Source organism: Notolepis coatsorum, assembly GCF_963971535.1.
Source record: "Notolepis coatsorum genome assembly, chromosome: 11".
NCBI classification, from domain to species: Eukaryota; Metazoa; Chordata; class Actinopteri; order Aulopiformes; family Paralepididae; genus Notolepis; species Notolepis coatsorum.
Genome location: NC_140175.1, coordinates 26,732,757 through 26,755,256, shown reverse-complemented (window position 1 = coordinate 26,755,256; position 22,500 = coordinate 26,732,757). Strand labels below are relative to the sequence as shown.

The 22,500-nt window shown below is 45.3% G+C and overlaps 2 protein-coding genes across 2 annotated transcripts in view; one reads left to right on the top strand and one right to left on the bottom strand.

Annotated features, from left to right (window-relative positions):
• Positions 1–17,904, bottom strand: part of LOC311237063 (uncharacterized protein) — a gene marked incomplete at both ends in the record, with an annotated part of 130,858 nt that extends 112,954 nt beyond the window's left edge. The window contains 2 exons of the mRNA XM_084324871.1: positions 17,272–17,397; positions 17,878–17,904. Coding sequence (XP_084180997.1) covers positions 17,272–17,397; positions 17,878–17,904 — 153 coding nt within the window. The remainder of the gene's footprint in view (positions 1–17,271; positions 17,398–17,877) is intronic.
• A 3,861-nt stretch (positions 17,905–21,765) lies between these two features.
• LOC311237062 (voltage-dependent N-type calcium channel subunit alpha-1B-like) overlaps positions 21,766–22,500 on the top strand; it is a gene marked incomplete at its 5' end in the record, with an annotated part of 50,770 nt that continues 50,035 nt past the window's right edge. The window contains one exon of the mRNA XM_084324870.1: positions 21,766–21,834. Coding sequence (XP_084180996.1) covers positions 21,766–21,834 — 69 coding nt within the window. The remainder of the gene's footprint in view (positions 21,835–22,500) is intronic.

The following is a 22,500-nucleotide window of genomic DNA, read 5'->3' as shown; positions in this document are numbered from 1 at the left end:
CGCATTGTGATTGGTCGAAAGCGTTCTAAGTTGTGAGTATATTCATGATACACTCACGGTTAAATCACCATGAATATACCACTGCGCTGGCTTTAGAATGTTGTAGAAAGTTTCAACTGCCATTCATCAAACGGAAACTGTCAACATGACCTACTCCGCGGACAACGTTACGTTTGATTTAACGTACCCGTTAACTCTAAACCAGTGGATAGATATAGAGGAGTCTAATGCAAGCGAAAGTCAGAAAAAGTCACCAGCACCTCGGACAGTTCCAGTTCCAATGCCCAGGCTGTCGACTTGGTGTTGAAGGGTTAATGTTACAAAGGGTCAGATTAAACCGAATATATATATTTATTTATGGATATATATTTAATAGTATTTGTATATCGTTTGATATCCCTTGTATATTCCTTGTACATATACACTGAATATCCCTTTATTCTACTACAGCCCATAATAGTTCATTCTCTCATTGGACAAGAACCTGGCGCCAGCAGACAGGCCCCTTGAGTCAAGTTCAATAGTGCCGACGAACATGTCCCAACTAGCCCCGGTTCCGCGTAGGAATACGGCTACCGAAATACGAATGGTACTATTTGTTCACCGTGCATATAAATAGGGCGCAAGAAATGTAGAATTCTTTTTAGTCCTTTGTCCCGTTCAGTCTCGTGCAGTTCCAGTTATCCAAGCAACGTCTCCCCATTATGCAACGTGGGGTAGAGTAGGGCTCGTATTGCCTCAAGATAGAGTCTCGTGTTATCCTAGTACGTTTGTTTAACGTATCGTTCGCTCCTTACTAGTAAAAGCCTTCATTACGAGTCAAAGACCACGTGAAGTGGGTAATTGTGTGTCTACATAGAGCACTTATTGCCGCGTGCTAATAAGGATAGTAACGTCAAGTTCAACTGTGAACTACCGTGCACCACGGAGGATACCTACACCGGTGATTGCAGAGCCATTTTCCGGCAGGATTATTCTTCATTGCTTTGACTGTGGCTACTGGAGCAGAGAACCGTCTACACCCACTGCTGTGGGATCTACACATTCCCGTGAGGACATCACTCGAGCCCGTCTCTGTCGGAGCAGAGACTCCACGGCTTCATCTGCGGCGCGCACCCTAGGATTACAGCTGCTGCTTTCCCCGCTGACACAGGGGTGATATCGCCTCCGTGGACCCTTGACTTTGTATAGAGCATTGCCTCCCCCTGCTGGCTTACAACCGGTAGTACCCCCCTTTCAGTATCTCCAGTATCTCTTCTGAGTACCATAGATAATTCCTAACATTCATTATTGATTCGCCTATGCACATTCTATTTGCCTTATAAGCGCAATTACACCTTTTGATGTAATAAATATTCTAAACGAGTATTTGTGTGGAAACCGTGTTATTGTGGAGAAGTTCTCATCTGATATACCTGTGTACGGTACGGCCAGTAATGTACATAAGACGGTAGTAGTTTAATGATACTAATACTTGATTAATACAGTCAGGGAATTGTACCCCTCAGTTACAGTTAATATCGGCTTTTCTCCAGCACGTCCAGCTCATCTTTCGTTGGATTGGCATGTCTAATAATGCTGTTTTTATGAATACCGTTAGATGTAGGCCCGTCCTCTATATCTATCCACTCGTTTATAGTTAACGGATACGTTAAATTAGACTAATACATCATTCGTTTGCGTTGCCAAGCTTGTTGATAGCCTACTCCATTTGATATTCCATAGCAACAAGACATCTGTAGGAACTATTTTTCTGAAATCGATATAAAAGACCCTAGAATTGTCTGCATTCATCCTATATTTTTCCCGACGGTGCATCTTGCTGTATAAAAGCAATAATACAGGTGGCTGGGTGGCGCAGCGGACTAAGCGCTCATCACCAACGCAAGAGACACTGGTATCGAATCCGGCTGTCAGCGTTGCCTCCGGCTTGGCCGGCCGTCATACTGGCTCGATTGGCAGAGTCAGCGGGAGGGAAGCCGGTGGGGTGGTATTCTGGTCGTTGTAAACAGCGACTCCTACAGGTCGGTCGGGGCGCCTGCACAGCGAGGGAAGGATCAGGAGGGAGGTAGTGTGACCTTCCACACGTTACACTCTCCCAGTGAGAGTCCGCACTGCCAGGTGAAAAGAAGCGGTGGGCTGGGTACACATGTGTCAGAGGAAGCATGTGATAGTCTCCGCCCTCCCAGACCGACGGTAGGCTGTAGAGTGCGCAACGACCAGGAAGGGGATTGGGAATTGGCATAACGACTAACATTGGGAGGGGAGAAAAACGGAAAAAGAAGGGGGAAAAAGATAATTAAAAATAATTAAAAATAAAAAGCAATAATACAGTCGAGCCTGTGGTATGTCATGAATATTGCCACTCTGTGATGCCTACGCCACTCGAGCTTCATGCCAGCCGTGGCAATATTCATGACATACCATGACATTAGTGTATATCCCTTTATTGATCCCCTTGGGGGAAATTCAGGCATCATAGCAGCAAATAGATAATCGTTCACGGCAAGCCTGCGCCACACACCTGCATCAACAACTATACAATGAGTAGATTATTCATTGCATTTCATTGCACGTCCTATATTATGATTAGTAGCCAGCGGTTCCTGGGTGAGACAGCCACTTTGTGCCTCTTTCTCACCGTGTTGACAGCAGGATCAGAGTGACCTTTTCCCCTGGGACTTTAAATGAAAGTGGCTGCTATAAATAGGGCACGAGGCAGGGCTGCCCTTTCATACCTGAGACAGATGTCTATGGGCAAAGGAGGCAGGTTAAAATGTATTTAACAACTCTGTCAAGTTGTTGTCCTTGTCTGCTTCATACGCACAGACGAAAATACAGACAGACCCACGCATGCGCACACACACACACACACACATACATACACACAAATACACAGACACGCAAAGAGACACACACACACACACACACACACACACACACACATACACACAAAGACACAGACACACAAAGAGACAGACACACACACACACACACACACACACACACACACACACACACACACACACACACACACACACACACACACACACACACACACACACACACACACACACACACACACACACACACACACACACACACACACACACACACACACACACACACATCTCAGGAGCTCTAAATCATTGACTCTAATACAGTGTTCCAAAGCCAAGCATTATAGTAAATCACCTCATTTCACTGGTCGAAGGTCAACTTCGTATAGTGAGGTCACCGCCTCCTTTCTATATCAAGGCCCACCGCACGGATCCGGAAGGCCGTGGGGCCATTAAACGCTTCCGGACCCTTTACAACAGGGCATTTCACAAGGCCTCTCACACAGCAAGGGTGGGAGGCAGGAAGAAGTGTGTGAGAAGAGCAGTGAGGGAACGTTAAACACACCCAAGTAATTTCCTTGGAGAATGGAGCGAGACCCAAGACCCCGTCATTCTGGTGATATGATGTTTATGGAAGCCAAGCAGGGATGTGGGCCATTCATCATGCAGTGTCAGTAGCTATAGCTAGCTGAGTGGGGAGCGTACCTATGTTCCCTGGGTCCTACTGGGAGCGTATACCTATGTTCCCTGGGTCCTACTGGGAGCGTACCTATGTTCCCTGGGTCCTACTGGGAGCGTACCTATGTTCCCTGGGTCCTACTGGGAGCGTACCTATGTTCCCTGGGTCCTACTGTATGTTCCTCCGCTCCTGGAAAAGCTCCTAAAAAAGCTCTTAAAAAGGTTACTACCTGTATATTCCCTGCTCCTGAAAAATGCTTCTAGATCGCTGTTTCCATAAGATTTTCAAGCAAATTTACTACTAAGTAAATTGTAGGGATATTAGAAGCATACATTTTTTTTCATAAACTAACGTTAAACTTCTATTCCTAAAATAACACCAATGAGAGAGTTGTGTGAGGGTATAGCAGCAATATAGGCTATATACGTATATATAATATAGTAAATCTGTCATACAGAAAGCATGCAACATCTATTTCTTCAATGAGACCCGGAGAACATAGGACCCTTTTTCTGAAGGGAGATATCAAACCTTAATGACAGTATGACTCTGGGAACATAGCACCCTTTTTTTCTTTTTTCTTTTTTTTTTATCCACTTTTTCTCCCCATTTTCTATTTTTCTCCCATCCCAATTTCGTATATCCAATTCTTCCCTCCCCTGTCTTGAACGTTGCTAGACTATGCCTCCCACTGGTCGGCTGTAGTGAGGACAGAAGCCTTGCATCACGTGTCCCCTCCGGTACACAAGGAGGCAGCCTGTCGCAGCTTTTCACCGCAGCAGCTCGAACTCTCTGTGGTGAGGAGTAACGCGTGGGAGGCTCACGCTGCCCCCGCTACTTCCTGCTTCCGCTGCACCGGCATCACCAAACCGACCTGTAGGAGTCGCTGTCCACAACGTCCAATCCCCACCCACCGGCTTTCCCACCCTCTAACACTGCCAATTGTGTTAGTATGAACGACCGGTCAGCCGGTAGCAACGGCGAGAGCTGGGCTCGAACCCAGCGTCTCCTGCATTAGTGGTGAGCGCCTTGCCCACTGCGCCAATCAGCCGCCCCATAGGACCCTTTTTCTGAAGGGAGATATCTGACCTTTTTCAGAATCAGAATCAGAATCAGAATCAGAATATACACACAGTCTATCTAAAATAAAGATAGCTAGCTGCTACCTGAATACCACTATATAGACAAAATAAAGACAGTTAGCTATTGGGCTGGGTTCTCAATGAACACCCCAGATGAAGGACCCATATAACTCCATTCTAGGTTTTCAGAGGAACAACATTTTCAAACGTCATTATCCGACAAAAATTGTTTTCTACATTCACAGTTAAAGTTAAAGTAGAAGTTATGTACTTTCTTGTGATATATATCACATCCACCCTCCCAAGTGGTTTAGATTGACTTTACACCTGCAAATTAAAAAGAAACGATCTCAAAAAGCAGCACGGTTGTGGGTTCAATGGATTTAATTAATGGCGACGACAGTACATCTTTGTAATGGACCGCGGTAGGAACGCGTCGTCTTCTCCTGCCGAGCGCAGACACTCCAAGATGGATTCAGCCGTTCTTTGTCTTGGCAGCTCGCTCGAGGCTGGTGCCTTGGGGACGCCGGCGAGAGAGACTGCTCACGATGCACTCTGCATCGCTCTTAAACTTATTACACCAAGTTCTCCTTTAAAACTGAGTGACTGCTTTCAAACTTAAAGTCAGCAAGTCGCCTCTAACTTTGCGATGAGAAAACCTGGAATTATGTTTTCCACGTCGTCCCCGTGTGTCGGATAACAATCTCACACCCCGCGTGGTAATTATTCCCGCGAAAACCAATTATACCACGCCGAGCTATTATCCAAGGTGCCACTCGCTCTCTGCGGGATGCAAACAAAAGACGGAATACATTAAAGACCTCTCCGGGAGGCAGAGCCGCGACCGGCACACGTCACACCTCCTTTACAAGTCGTGCGTGTTACACACATGACCTTTGCGTGGCATCACTTCCCTGCTGGAAGCCCGGCCGCAGTGGGCTAGCGAGGCTACGCAGTTGAAAGGTTTGGGTCCAATTAGTCCTGGAATCCTTGTCCTGGAAATAGTTGGATGCCGACAGCAGCCGTGACCATTGTCCTCTGTGTGCAGGAAAGGTTTCATAACACTGGGATTATTAATACACTTTACATTTTTTTTATCCAAAGCAACAAGTCAGCAGGAACAAGGGTACAACTCTGGCAGCTAAGGTTACGTGAGATTGTTCGTCAAAAAGTGTCGAACTTGGGGCGGCTACGTGGTGCAGTGGGCAAGGCGCTCACCACGAATACTGGAGACGCTGGGTTCGCCTGTTCGAGCCCAGCGCTCCACATTGCTTTCAGTTTAGCTGGTCGTCCGCACTAATACACATTGGCAGTATTAGGGGGTGGGAAACTGATGGGTGGGGATCGGGCGTTGTGGACAGCGACTCCTACAGGTCGGTTGGTGCGCCTGCGCAGTAGAATCAGGAAGCGATGGGGGCGGCGCCCCTCCAAAGCCCAGACCCCTGACGCTGAAAGATTGCGCCGCGCAGGTGAAGAGATGCGACTGCTGTTACCTCGAGTATCGGAGGGGACTCGTGCTATGTATGACTTAGTCCACATTGCAGCCGGCTTGTGGGAGGCAAGAAACAGCGTTCGAGACAGGGGAGGGTTGAATTGGATGATACGAAATTGGGATGGGAGAAAAATAGAAAATGGGAGAAAAAGTGGATACAAAAAAAAAAGGTGTCGAACTTGAGTGCTAAAGTCTTGAGTGCATAGCAGTATAGAGGTTCGAGTATAAGGTTGAATATTTTGTAGCAAAGTGCATACTAGTAAAAGACGGTACGTGTCGTGGCAGACCGGCTGGCGTGGTAATAGACGGCCGCTATGTGTCGGCCAAGGTACTGGGGCATATGCCCATATTAGGAGTTCCGGAGAGACTCCAGGCAGAGCGGATGGCGCATCAGCACAGATGAAGCAGCGCACCTGTGCCAGACGCGCCCCGAGACAGGTGAGCGCAATCACCTCACCGTCAAGCAGCATAGAAAATGGAGACAGAGTGACTGATCATTGGAGGAGCTGAGGCGAAACCTGTACGGATCGAGAGAGGAAGTGAGTAAGAGAGAAGAGAAGAAGGAGGAGGAGGAAGATTCTGTGTGACCCCATGTTGTGTTTATCTGCTTTTGGAAGGAGGTACCCTGCTGTGTGCTATAACCCCTGATCGTATGAGAACCCGCGTGTGTATCGACCCCTGCTTGTCTGACGTCTCTTCTCCCGGATCATCCCCCCACCCACCCGTATGAGAACCGCTCTCTGTGTACCGAACCCTGCTAACGGACCAAGGCGCTTCTGTGGAATTACGGCCTGGCTGACGAGCACACTAACCTCCCTCCCTTTCCCCCTAAACAGCATTAAAACTGCTGTTAAACTTGCTTCTACTTTGTGCCGTGTGTGTATTTTGTTAAATCCAATCTGGGTGACAGCTCATAACACCCCCGAGTCTGTCACGGTGTGTTTGTGAGGTATTCCATCAAAGTGTTACCACCACGGTAGAGAAGCAAGCAGAATCAATACAAACCTCACTGACTGGGGATGGGGACGTCTCAGGTTCTACTGTTGTATGATGTGTGACCAGGGTCCAGTCCTGTCCCTCCCTCTGCACCGTGCTGCATGCAGGGTAAATGTCCTGTCTCATCCCTCCCTCTGTACCGTGCGCGTCATTACTTTTACCAACCGATTTCCAGTTCCGCGTTCGCGTTCTGCAATCTGATTGGCCACTGACGTTTCTGGTCATTTGACATCTGCGCCAATCGTGTGACGCCTGTTTCTATCACCGGTTAAGCTTAGGCACTCTTTCGAAGTTGGTTAAGGTTAGAGTTTGTCTTTAGAGCAGGGCGATAGAACACCAGCCCTGATTCCAAACTCTAACCATAACCAACTTCGAAAGAGTCGCCTAAGCTTAACCGGTGATAAACTAGGCGTTAGGTAGTTTGCAGGCTGTTCGAGGCGGAAATAGGTGTCACGCGATTGGCGCACATGTCACATGACCAGAAACGTCAGTGGCCAATCAGATCGCAGAACGCAAACGCGGAACTGGAAATCGGTTGGTACAAGTATAGACGCGTACCGTGCTGCATGCAGGGTAAAGGTCCTGTCCTGTCCCTCCCTCTGTACCGTGCTGCATGCAGGGTAAATGTCCTGTCCCTCCATCTGTACCGTGCTGCATGCAGGGTAAATGTCCTGTCCTGTCCCTCCCTCTGTACCGTGCTGCATGCAGGGTAAATGTCCTGTCTTGTACCTCCCTCTGTACCATGCTGCATGCAGGGTAAATGTCCTGTCTTGTACCTCCCTCTGTACCATGCTGCATGCAGGGTAAATGTCCTGTCTTGTACCTCCCTCTGTACCATGCTGCATGCAGGGTAAATGTCCTGTCTTGTACCTCCCTCTGTACCATGCTGCATGCAGGGTAAATGTCCTGTCTTGTACCTCCCTCTGTACCGTGCTGCATGCAGGGTAAATGTCCTGTCCTGTCCCTCCCTCTGTACCGTGTTGCATGCAGGGTAAATGTCCTGTCCTGTCCCTCCCTCTGTACCGTGCTGCATGCAGGGTAAATGTCCAGTCCTGTCCCTCCCTCTGTACCGTGCTGCATGCAGGGTAAATGTCCTGTCCTGTCCCTCCCTCTGTACCGTGCTGCATGCAGGGTAAATGTCCAGTCCTGTCCCTCCCTCTGTACCGTGCTGCATGCAGGGTAAATGTCCTGTCCTGTCCCTCCCTCTGTACCGTGCTGCATGCAGGGTAGATGGCCTGTCTTGCACCTCCCCCTGTACCGTGCTGCATGTGGGGTACATGTGTGACCCTCTTGGCCCTGTTCGGCCCTGGGTGTAATAACATGATCAGTCAAAGTGTCAGACACCACCATGCTCTCTGTGCTGCTCTAGCCTGGGCTGTGGATCTCCAACCCCGCTAGCGATCCTATCCTGCCCCTTGGGGGGGGGGGTTGCATTACCTGCACTGAGGCAGAACATTACACACACGGCTAAGCCACAAGCCTCACAATATCTTTTTTCTTTCCCCAGTTCAGGATGGTGGGTCCCACATTTCTATTTAATGTCATCCCCGGGACCCAGGTTGCAGGGTACCACCAGAAACAGGCCCACAGCCCATCTTGGGTGCCGACACACGGCGTGGAAATGCTGCACCACGGGACACCGATAGAGTCGTCAGTTGCTTCCATTTTCTTGGTCTACATACATATCTCTACTCTAAATGGTTCATACATCGAAAGGGTCACAGAATACAAACATCTCGACGAAAAATTCACATTTATGCACCACATCTGGAATCTTGTCAGCAAGCAACTTTACAGGTGTAGAATCTGGGTACGGTTGTCTTAGAAGATAAAACCATTGAGACAATTATATAGGTCAAAGTTCACTTGGACCTTAAGCCGAGAAAGTGTGGATATGAAAATAACAGTCTATTCTTATTTCTGACCTGATATTACGTCAAGCGTCAACCTTTTACTCAGCTAGACTAGATAGATATCTCGATGGCGTCTCTCGCAGAGGGGAACGCATCTAGGAGAACCGAGGTGGTGGAGTTGAACTTTTGGCACCAGAAAGGGAGATAACCAAAGGAGAGGGTGAAAATCAATGGGCATATTATGCCAGAGAGAGAGAGAGAATCTTGATGTCTCTTTGGTATTTAACCTTAGAGGAGAGAGGGCTTCTTCGGTCTCCTTCTTCTGTATTCAGCTCACCGGAAGAAGAGAACCGGAGAGCCTGTGTGTCGTATATTAAAGGAAGGGGAGATTTCATTAGAGTGACTTTACCTCAACATCCAACAAGAGGTCTCGCCCTCCCAATCCCCACCCCCCCCCCCCCCCCCCCCCCACCCCCCCGGGTGCTCCGTGCCTAACATGGCAGCGGTGATACGCATACGTCTGTCTCAAGACTAGTCCTGCATGTATCAACAAATGCGCATGTTGGTGAATTTATGTGTGCCATTATTACTACCAAAGCCCAAAGCCGTGTTGGATGGAGAAAAGTCGTAGATGGCCTATGCTCCATTGGGAGCGATGGGCCTAAGTAAGTAAGTAAGTAATTATTACTATCAAATGTAATAATTGTGGAATATTACTATAATGAGCTGTATGTGTATGAACCAAGCATCCTATGTGAAGCACTTTGGTTGACAAGTGTCATGTTTAAATGTGCTATATAAATACATTTGATTGATTGATCCTGAACGAAGACAGGATACGTAACATTAATCGAAGAAGTCAACTGAATCTAACACTGACAATTTGGGATTATGGGGATGTAATAATATACTCTGAGGTTTAATACCGGTTTATTAGCTGACACACTCACCACTGTATGATAAGGTCAGTTGGGCTTCTCCGGCTGGCTCTGGAATCCTTTTTACAACATTCTAGTCTCTTTCAGACAGTTTGGATTCTTAACAACTAACCGCCATACTTACAATTGCTTTCTCTGATGTGATATTGCACATTGAGCGGTATTCATTCATAACCGTGTGTTGTTGATTGATTAAATTGCATTTAAAACATACAGTCCACCGCTCACATGCCATGTACGCTCGTTACCATCGTAGAGGAGGGGACCCTGATGTAAACAAGACAAACGTCTTTCTCTGGTCTGCATCCCCTTAACAATTGTGTGTATTGAGCTGTACTGTATTGTACCCATTCTGCAATCTGTTAAATAAAGTTTTCATTCATTCACTCCCTCGGTGACTCCAGAGTTTAAATAAAGTATAAATAAATGAACCGTTTTTCTTTTAATCTCATTATTATTGATGCTTTGGCAACATTGTATTTGTTACATTCATGCCAATAAAGCATATTGAATTGAATTGAATACATCTTGGCCTAGAACCACAACAGTGAAGCCTCCTGGAGAGAAAGCACGCCAGCACCTCTACCCTCTACGGGGGAAAAAAAAAGCAGCATCAGCACATGGTGGCTTGAATTTTGATCAAGGCCCCATAGACAGGCATCCTGACAAGTGATTATTACCGTGTGGTCCAGCATGGCAACACCACTGCAGAGGTAAAGAAGCAGCCCTAGGGGGGTCATGAGGACAGCAGAAGAGAGCATCGGGTGAGCCAATCATCCGTCAATCACCTGCTCCATCATGCGAGACCCGAGTCACCCTGAGCCTGACCTGTTCTCCTTCACCGCAGGCTGGCCACCGGCATAGTACAGAATCATCCTATACACAGAGCTGTCTCTACACCTGTACGTCACAGCCTGCTTACTGTACACGGCTCGGCCCCCAGAGAGCAAAGATTTGTACCAAGCCGGGACAAGAAAATGGGACTATAGCTTTGAATTGGGTATACAGAGTATCACTAATGATGACCAAAAACTAAGCTTGTCTCAACATGTATGAGTTATGCAGTGATGTAGTTATCAGAAAAAGTAAACAGACTATTCTTCTATGACCTTTCTGCGTAAGGAAAAAATACCTTTATGGCTGCGTTCATCGTCATTTCCATGGACACAATAAATAAACGGGCAATTCCTCACAGATGCCGTGGAATTCAATTACTTAACTTTTTTCAGTTCTAATTAAAGAGACTACAAAATATGGGGGGGGGGGGGGGAACAATAATATATATTATTTATATAATATGGTTTATTAAATCTGTTTGGGCAGAGATGTTTGACAGTGGAACGCAGTGACAATTCAATGCATTGGAGAACGTGGGCGAATGCAAGAGGCATATGCTGCCTGGCACTAGAGCAGACACACCGAGCTCATCCCTGTTCTTTTACAAGCCGCGCGCGGAGCTCCTTAAAAGGCATGTCTAGTGTGGACAATAAGTGTCTATAGACGGCTTCAAAGTGCCAGGAATAACATCCTCAAAGGACCCTGATGTATTCGCTGTTTGCCAATGCAATCATTGACATGAAATACATTTGGCTCCAAACTGTTCCCTAGCAACAGAATACCGGTGAAACCTTTTCAGAAGTATTCTGTTGCCAGGGGAACAGCTTTGACCCCTGTTTATTTCCTGTGAAGAAAACTATAAAAGAAGGAAGGGCCACCACGTCACATTGGTGCCAACTATGGAAACCTTCAGTTCAACCGACATTGAGTTGAATCATGGAATCAGCCATCTCCAATTGTTTATGACCTGTCATTTAAACAGGCTATTACCTCGGATGTCAGAATCATCTGCAATTTGTTGCATTGTAAACTAACTAACATTTGATATATTGGTTGATGTATATATTTCCTCAGATAGCTGCTATATTTAGAATCTTAATACAGGCTTCAATAGAACTGGTACCAAAGTCTGGCACCAAGCAGAGCATAGAACGCTGGCATTCTAACGCGATGATGACCCTTCCTTCTTTTATAGTTTCCTTGTTTCCTAGTCAGCAACAGTATGTTAACCGACATTGCAACAGGAAATACAAAGGGGCCTATTTAGAATGTGTATGTTGTCAAGTTAGAAAACAAACGCCATGTTCTTCATAGCTGTGTAAAGTACTTGTTTTGGTATAGATCTCAGCCTATACCGTTCACACTGCCGTTGATGTTGAATAGGGTTGAAAATACACTCCATCTATGCTCCTTGAAAATGGCTAGGCATACTACTGTAGGTTATTGTGAAAATCACTATGTCATTTATTACTTTGTAATTGTACTTTGTTACTGTATTATTCTACTACAAGCTATTCAAACTTGGGCAGCAGCCAGGAGCACCTGGCGGGGGGGTTACAGATTCACATCTTTCAAACTACTTTCAAGCACACCATCCAGTGTTTGGCTTACTGTACACTTAGAGTGCCTAGAGTTTGGACTGAACTTGGTAGATCTGCTTTTGGCTTTTCTGCCCCTACCTCATGGACTACCCTGCAGGAAACACTGAAACTAGACACTCTAGTGTCTATGGGTCGGTTTAGAACCTTAATGACCAATCAGGTCACCACAATATGTAATTGTTTTAAAATTATTACCTCTGTTTTAATTTTTAACTATTTTATTCTTAAAAAAAATCTTTTAATATTCTTTTTTATTTAATTTTTTTTTATGTATTTTAAAATGTGCTCTTAATTATTCTGATTGTCTGATGTCTTTATATTTATGAACACACTGTGACACTTGTGTATGTAACATCTCGACGGCACTGTAAATGAGTTTAATTACTCAGTGTATTATCGAGTATAAATAAAGATTGAATGAAAGTCTCATGTGAGTGTTTTCCACCACATTTCAACATACATTTTTAATTGCGTTTTGTGAGGTAAGCTGATATCAGCTCAAACACACACCGTATACAATTAGAAACACAACACATGTGAAAGACACAGGGAATCCCCAGTAAATGGTGAGCAGTCGTTAGACTGGTATGGTCCTTTAAAGGAAAACTCCAACATTTTGGGAAATTAGCTTATTTGCCATCTACCCTGGAGTTAGACAAGAAGATGCATACCTTTTTCTTCTCTGCGCACGCAGTAGGAGTAGGAAGACGTTGGGAACTAGGCTAATGGAGGAACCTACTTCCAGTGACTGACGCTAAGCTAGGCTAACGGTGCACGTCTTCCTACTCCTACTGCATGCACAGAGAAGAAAAAAGGTATGTATCGTCTTGTCCAACTCCAGGGTAGCTGGCTAATAAGCTAATTTCCCAAAGTGTTGGAGTTTTCCTTTAACATACTGTAGTGTCATACAGTGATGACTGTAACTCCTAACTTTAATTTGTATCTTGCACACAACACACCCCAACTATACCAACTATACCAATGTAACCGAGTGGATTTGAACCTGGGACCTTAGGATCCCTGCACTAACCAGCTGAGTTAAAGGGTCATACCCGATAGCAAGTGCTGGTTGACTGCGCCCATCAAGTTAGTCATTTACAGTCGTCCTCCCCCCCCGAGAAGTGCGTCCTCGCCCGTTCTTTCGTCCCTGCACGTGTGTTCACAGGGAAGTGAGATCTCACCGGTGTCACCAATGTAACCGAGTGGATTTGAACCTGAGACCATAGGATCCACAGGCAGCCGCACTAACCAGCTGAGCACAAGGGTCAATTTCTTTACCACTGTATATTATACTGAATACTGTGGTGTATACTTTGCAAGTAACTGCATGCTATATATTGTCACAGTATTCATTACAGTTTTATTTGTATATATGTATATCAGTTTTCTGCATATGTTATCAAGGTGTATTATCTTGTGTATCACTATAGCTTTTCATATTCTTGTTTCTTTTCTTATTCTCTCATGCTGTGCGAGTGAGTGGAGAGCAAGCATTTCCATTGTACTCACATTACATATGGATATTTACTTTTCATTGTCATCATTCATCATCAGCATTTCACTGAGCTGTCTTCAATACTTCCTGGAATATGTGACATCAAAATGACATCACACGCTCCAAAACTCTTTGACGCAATTAACTCTCAAACCAAAGCAATTTGCACAAGACACGTTTATAGTTCTGGTATACGCGTATAATTATTACGGGGCATAATTAATCTCTTTTAGTGTCTGGGTGGAAGCGTTATGCCAGGTGTCCAGCAGAGCATCGCGGCAGATGAACAAAGGAGCAGGTGGAAGGAGGACCAGAAGAAGGTCTATATTTTGATCCTGCCTCCCTGTGTTTTTCTATGAACTCTGTGTGGCTGTTCGTTTGTTTGTTTGCTTCTCGCCAAAGGCACGGCTGCCTTTCATTTGTTTCAATATATCCCAATGACAATATTCATGAGTCGGCGGTTTCTAAAACAAAGCAGTGCTCAGAGTGCACAGCACAGCACACAGAACAGTATTAGTCCAATAAGGACCAAGTGAAAGAGATAGAGGTGGACAGACTTAAAACAGAACACTTCTCCTCTCTCTTTCTCCTCTCTCTCTCTTTCTCCTTTCTGTCTCGTTCTCCTCTCTCTCTCTCTCTCTCTCTCTCTCTCTCTCTCTCTCTCTCTCTCTCTCTCTCCCATTTTTCTCCTCTCTCTTTATTTCTCCCCTCTCTCTCTCCTTCTTTCTCCCTTCTCTCTTTCTCCTCTCACTAGCTCTCTTTCTCATCTCTCTCATTCTCCTCTCTCTCTCTGTCTCCTCTCTCCTTTCGCCTCTATCTCTCTGCTCTCCCTCTTTTTCTCTCTTTTTCTCCTCTCTCTCTCTCTTTCTTCTCTCTCCCTTTCGTCACTCTCTCTTTTATAATAACAGAGTTGAACCCTCCATCATCCGTCTCATCTTTCAATCTCCATTATCAGTAATTACTAAGAAGCCTTTGCCAATCAATCACTGATAACACAGGAGGATCGATATCCCGTTCTGAATCGTGTGCGGTTGCGGTTCATGGGGTCCTCTAATAGAGTCTAATAGGTGTATGTGTGCCTGGCTCTTGAACCCACGGGTCACTTCCAGGCGTGTGATTTAGGGGCTGACGGGAGTGGAAGCTCCTCTGCATATACGTCCTCAGACTCTCCACCTCGTACTGTCACCATAGTCACCACAGTGTCTCACAGGACGTCCAAACCGGAGACGTCTCTCTGCTCTCTCCCAGTGCCACTGCTTGGTTCTCACGGAGGCAGGGCTTGACATTCACTTTTTGGCTCGCCAGCCACTGTGGCTAGTGGGTTTCCAAAGTCACTAGCCACTCAGCATTTTCACCAGCCAAAAATAGCTCGCACGCACGCACGCACGCACGCACGCACGCACACACACACACACACACACACACACACACACACACACACACACACACACACACACACACACACACACACACACACACACACACACACACACACACACACACACACACACACACACACACACACACACACACACACACACACACACACACACACACTCCCCATCAAATTCAGAATTCACTTTTAAGGTTCTGGTCATCACCTATAGAGCACTCCATGGTCAGGCACCTGCCTACATCTGCGACCTACTGCGACCATACACCACGAACAGATCGCTCAGGTCGTCTGATCAGGGCTTGCTGGCTGTCCCCCTGTCTAGATTGAAGAAAAAAGGGGACCGAGCATTCGAAACCGTGGCCCCTAGGCTATGGAATGCTCTGCCCTTGGACCTTAGATCTGTGGTCTCTGTAAACACTTTTAAAAAGCAGCTAAAGACTGTGCTGTTTAAACAGGCGTTTGGCGAATTATGCTCTATGTAAATATTTTATGTCTTTTTTAACTGTTTTGGTTTTCCTGATCTTTCACGTTTTTTATTATTTTCTTTTACCATGCTGCTATCTTTTGCATTTTATTGATGTTTTTACTATGTGAAGCACTTTGTGACCCTGGTCTGTGAAAGGTGCTATATAAATAAACTTTACTTACTTACTTACTTACTTACACACACGCACGCACGCACGCACGAACGCACGCGCGCACGCACGCACACACACACACACACACACACACACACACACACACATTTTAATACTTTATTTGGTTCCACAAATTATATTACATAAACAGGGAATCAAATGTATCGGGGCCAAGCAGCACTGAACACTTAAGGGTACACATAGCACCTCCTTCTCCACGTGGCTAAGCTGCCAATAATAGCTGAGACAGAGCAATATTTGGCAATTTGTTTGGCTTTTCTTTTAGACATTGCAGCAATTCTCAGACCGGTCATGGTGGATTTGTGTACATGGCCAAGACTTCCGAACACAAGTACACCATATCTACACCTATACCCAAGGTCAGTCATCACACTGAGCAGCACACACACACACACACACACACACACACACACACACACACACACACACACACACACACACACACACACACACACACACACACACACACACACACACACACACACACACACACACACACACACACACACACACACACACACACACACACACACACACACACACACACACACACACACACACACACAAGATACTTTAATGCCACACAACAATGGTTGGTGGTAATTGTTTTCGGTACACAATCCAAATATCCAGTTTGTTTTATAGTGTAAAGTTTGGTTACTTGAGACAGAGAGAGACTCTCATTACCGCGCGACGCAAGTAAGCGCGCACTGCGTTCCGAGAGAGAGTGAGAGAGAGTGAGAGAGAGAGACTCTTCACTACGACTCTAAAACTGTGACACTGCATGGTCTACCCGCCAAAGTGGCTGGTAAGAGTGACGGAGTTACACGCCACTGCCGAATTCTACCCACATTTGGCGGGTGTTAATGTCAAGCCCTGCTTGGAGGAGACAGTCGAGGGAGAAGCCAGAAAAGGTATGATCTCATACGACGGGAAATGGGTTCAGTCTGGTCTCGGTATGGATATGGCAGTCTGACATGTTATTTAGGACCTGGTTGAAATATGACTTAGGCACTCCTTGCCACTTGGCTAGGGTCGTTGCCGGCAAGAAATCGTCAAATTTACAAGCATGAACAAGCTGTTCAGAATGACCCTTTGTGACATCACACCAAGGACACGCAAACCATTCGTTTTAATGAATCAATTATACTGTGCTTCCTGGAGCCGGGCCAGCCTTCCGAATCCACTGCCCAATTTTTACATTTATTATCATTTTTATTTATTTATTTTACATTTGGGTGTGAGGTAACCAGCCAGGCAGGGCAGGGAATAATGAATTTAAAATGTGTTGTGTGCTCAATGCAAGAAGGACATAAATCATTGAAATTAGATTAAGTAAGAGGAAGTGTGTGTGTGTGTGCGTGTGCGCGCGCACGTGTGTGTGAACTGCTCTGATGTGGTACCTTGAGTCCACCACACTCTGCGGCTGATCCCCGGTCCACTCCTGTGATGTAAATTCCCAGAGCGTATTCAGCCCCACCTCTGATCATCAAACCCAGCGAACGGCCATCATCCAACACCAGATTGACCTGAGAGAGAGAGAGAGAGAGAGAGAGAGAGAGAGAGAGAGAGAGAGAGAGAGAGAGAGAGAGAGAGAGAGAGAGAGAGAGAGAGAGAGAGAGAGAGAGAGAGAGGGACAGATGTATTGAAGAAAGTTTGAGAGAAAACCAACAGAGAGGAAGGGGTTAAATATATCTCAACAGTCTGATTGTGCCTAATGATATTTCACAGTTTCTAAACTCTGCCAGTATCAGTTCAGAGTGCCAAGATTATGTCCCTGATTGGCTGATCAGAATAAATGTGATATTAAACACGACAGGGCATGCGAGAGAAGATAACCACGCTCTTGCGGAGAGAGATTGGAGTATTAAATAGACATTTTGCGAGGAGGCTCACACACCATGACGTACACCATCTGCCTCTCTCTCTCTCTCTATCTCGTCAGCACATGTGTCAGAACCGAAACAATCCACCCCATGCAGCACCATTCGGCTCCTCCGCGCCCGTACCGCTGGTGGCTCGCCGTTTGCCCCCATCTCACTCGCCGTCCCTTTAAAAAATACCCCACTTTTCATACTTTACGATAAGATAATATGAAATATTCCGTTATTGATCCCCTTGGGGAAATTCGGGGGTCATATCAGCATGGGGATGGGGAGGGGGAGTGAAGGTACAGTCTGTCTCCCATATTCACGCAGTGGCCATTTTGCAGTTATGCCATGCACCCTAGGTGGGAACAGGGTGGAAAGGAACCCAACCTGAGCATGACATAAGAGCAAAATGGCCACCATGTGCCTTCAATTCCCTTTTATACTCTTGACGATCTCTAGATAAGATAAGATGTTCCTTTATTAATCCCCTCATTAATAATAATGATAATAATAAACGTTATTTGTATAGCACCTTTCATACAGGAGGAAATGCAGCTCAAAGTGCTTCACAGCAGTAAAAATAGACCGGCATAAAATGAGCACAAAATTGGCAGATCAAGAGCAATGCATTAAGTGCAGACAATCATAAAACAAGCATAACAAGAGCATAAATAGACAAAGTCAAGGTAAGGCATAGAACATCACCATGTTTTTCATATTAGGATCTAACGCCTCAATAAATCTTTGTTTATGGTTTAATTATCACTGATACACATAAAATAGACATATAAAATCATGAAATTGGCAGATACACATAAAAGAAAGTGCTTCACAGCAGTGAAGGAAATTGGAAATTAGTATAGAAATATAAAGGTGATCGGTGACTTGAGAAAAGTTATGCTATATTATGAGTTAAAATCATATAAATGATTTTGAACAGTTTTGTTCTTATGGACTGACTATGTAATTTGTATTTTATGGTTGGAGAATTGTGATATCTAACTTATGAATATTGAGTGAGCTTTTAGTCACTGTTTTGTTCGTTGTGATGTTTTCTTGTGAGTACTTCAATGTTTGTGGTTTTATATTTTTATTTGTACTTTTTTTTGTGTGTATTTGTATTTTTAATGTTTGGACCCCAGGAAGAGTAGTCTCACTTTGGTGTAGACTAATGGGAATCCACAATAAAACAATAAAAAAATAAACAATACTTTAGATGTTTAGAGCTGTCATAGCCATAGGTCTTCCTATACTCTTGTCTTTCCCCCCGTTCTAAGGTACATTATAGAACAAGTACAGTTCTGAATTACTTTACAGAACAATTCTGACTTACTTTTATGGAATAACAGAAGAAGTACGTCTTCTTAAAGTTTTATTTGTTTTTAGGCACAATAAATAATACGTTTCAAACGTCACACGGCAGGAAATATATTCAATCAACTCAATGGTGTCCGACAGTTCTATGGCAATTTTAGAATACAGTAAGAAAAGAGTAAAATAGAATAGACAGTAAAATAGTGCAGTGGAATAAAATAGTTAGTAAAATAGAATAAACATTAAACAGAGTAAAATAATGCAATAGTGCAGTGCAATAAAATAGTTCTCATCTACAGTACAGCAATCACAAAGTGCTTCAGCACAGCAGTATTTGAGACGTTTAGTGCTGTCAGAGCCATAGGTATTTCCCATATACTCCGCCTTTATTGTATTGATGATTTCATTCCTTCCTATAACTTTTTGTCCCCAAGTTGTATACCGAAGGTACAAGTATGTTCTCATTGTAAATGCTGGCCTGTCATTCTAAGCATTCTCTGCATTCTCCATCTACACATAATTATACTCTCCTTGGCATTCCTAGATCTGGCTTTAACCATTACTGGACAAGTCCAACCCTCATGTTAGTAAAGCCCACATTCCTGGATAATCTAATCCGTGGTTCCCAAACTGTGGTGCGCGCACTCCTTGTGGTGCACGAGCGCCCTCTAGGTGGTGCGTGACATATTTTTTTTTTTTACAATAAATGTCTTAAAAATCTTAGTCAAACCTTTAGTATTATGGATATTAACATGCTGGCAGAGTACATGCATCCATGTTGTCGTGAACATTTTAATTAAATAAAGAAATTCCCTATCCATAGTCGCCGTGGGAAGAGATAAAATAAAAAATGTAATCTGTGCACGGAGACCAGCAACAATTTTTTCTAACAGAAACCCATTGGGGGGTGCGTCAGCTAGGTCGGGAGGTGACAGGGGGTGCACGGCCAAAAAAAGTTTGGGAACCGCTAATCTAATCTAATAGAGGGGTCAGGGATTTATTTAAATTTGTAGTCATTTAGCTGATGCTTTATCCAAAGCGACTTACAGATTGTGAACAACAAGTCCGTAGGAGGGGCACACCTCTGGCAGCTAAGGGTCAGTGGCATTGTTCCTCAAATAGTATCGAGCTCTGAGTGTTACACTCTGAGTGCATAGTAGTATAGACATTAGCATGATAGGTAGTAGTAATAAGTATAGTAGCATATTAGTAGGGTACATAATAATAAAAAGACAGTAAGAAGATTATAGTTATTATTATTTTCCTTTCAGATATTGGTTGAAGAAGTGTGTTTTTACTAGTCTACGGTGGAAAATTGGCTGTGTTCCGCTGTCCTGACTGCCTAAATTCTTATCCCAACGCATGCTTGCTTCCGCGTTCGCATTTTGCGCTCTGATTGGCACTGACGTTTCTGGTCGCGCCAATCGTGTGACGGCAAGTTCTTTCGCCGGTTAAGCTTAGGCACTCTTTCGAAGTTGGTTAAGGTTAGAGTGTGGATCGTAGGCGTTAGGTAGTTTGCTGCTGGTCGAGGCGTAAATGGGCGCGTCAAGCGATTGGGCGCACATGTCACATGACCAGAAACGTCAGTGGCCAATCAGATCGCACCAGAACGGCAGTGGCCAATCAGATTCGCAAAAGGCGAACACGGAAGCAAACATGTGTTGGGTTAAGAATAGACGCGTCCTGACTGTGGTGGAAGTTCATTCCACCATTGTGGAGCGAGGACCACCAGATACGGTCTCTCTCTCTCTCTCACTCTTCATACTTGTTCATTATTCACTCACTGTTCATACTTTTGCACATTACTGCTCAAGTACACAGCCCTGGTAAATATTCCATCCCACTGTATTTGTTATTTCTATTCAAATTAGTGTATATCCTTGACCACATCGTGCACAATTGTACAGCCCTGGCATATTTTATTTATAATTCTATTCTATTCTATCGTACATCTCTTTTAATTTAGTTTATATATTAATTTTATTCTACCTTTTATTTTATTATACCATAATCCGTTAATGTTGTGTATGTGTAAACTACTTGGCAATAAAGACTTTTTAAATTTTTTTCTATCGTTTCCCCCTCCATATTTTTTCCAATTTTCTCCCATCCCACTGTTAGTCTTTATGCCAATTCCCAACCCCTTCCTGGTTGTTGCGCACCCCCCCCTACTGTTGGTCAGAGAGGCCGGAGACTGTCACATGCTATCCTCTGACGCAATGTGCAGCCAGCCTGGCAGCGCAGATCTCACCGGGAGAGTGTAACGTGTGGAAGGTCGCATTACCTCTCTCCAGATCCTCCCTCGCTGAGCAGGCGCCCCGACCGAACTGTAGGGGTCGCTGTCCACAACGCCCAGGACCCACCCACGGCTCCCTCCCCCTAACTCAGCCAAACGAGTTAGTATAGCGATCAGCCCGAGCCAAGGCAATGCTGACTCTCCGGGAGTCGAGACCGCATTGGTGACGAGCACAATCTCCGCTACGCCACCTGACCGCCCCGATAAAGACTTTCTGATTCTGATTCTGATTCTCTCCCACTATATCTTCAGTATTATGCCCTTCTGGGCCAGCACTCTGCTCCCCACTGCGGCTATCATGGCTGATCTTTCCCTCTTTCCGGAGGCCACTCCGTCGGGAGGCTCGTTCGAAGGCTGACGGAAGTCTTGTCCCCCTCCAGAGGCCACTCCACCGGCCCGGAGGCGAGAGCTAAAGAATGGTCCCCTTCCCCTCTTCCCCCTTCCTCTTCCCCCTCCACCTGCCCACAGCACAGTGCCGCTCCCAGGTGTGTCCTCCCCAAGCTGCCTGCCATAGGCTGTTGCACGCTGCATACATTCATTATCGGTTTCTAGTGAATCTGTTGGCCTATTTCTGGTATGTGTGTGATCATTGGTGAGAGCTGGACTAGTGAAAAGCCAGTTAAGCAACTTCAATGGTTATCTATCTTTTTGGTTTGTTGCCCCTAAAAACAGAGGAATGCCTAGTTGCACTCCCCCCCCCCCCAGATACGGTCAGGCAGAGCAAATTATGGACAACAATTTTTTATTATCATGGGTTATAGATTTAGATTTAGAACACTAGATTCAGGAGGTAGAGCAGTCGTCTGGTAATCCAGAGGTTCCCAGTTCGATTCCCACTCCTCCCGGGCAGCGTGTCGAAGTGACCTTGAGGAGCAAGACACTTAACCCCTAATTGCTCCCGATGAGCAGGTTGGCACCTTGCATGGTTGCCTCAGCCATCGATGAGTGAATGGGTAAATGTGAGGAACGAATTGTAAAGCGCTTGGATAAAAGCTGTTATATACATGCACGTTTAGCATTTAGCTGGCCTAGCGCCCTTCCTTGGAATGCCGTGAGGTCAAACTACACAGAGAGAGTAAAGCAATTCCCTCCCTCCTTGTGTGTGTCTTCTCATTCAGCCTGTAGGCTGCCCATAAATTTGTGTGGTTTTC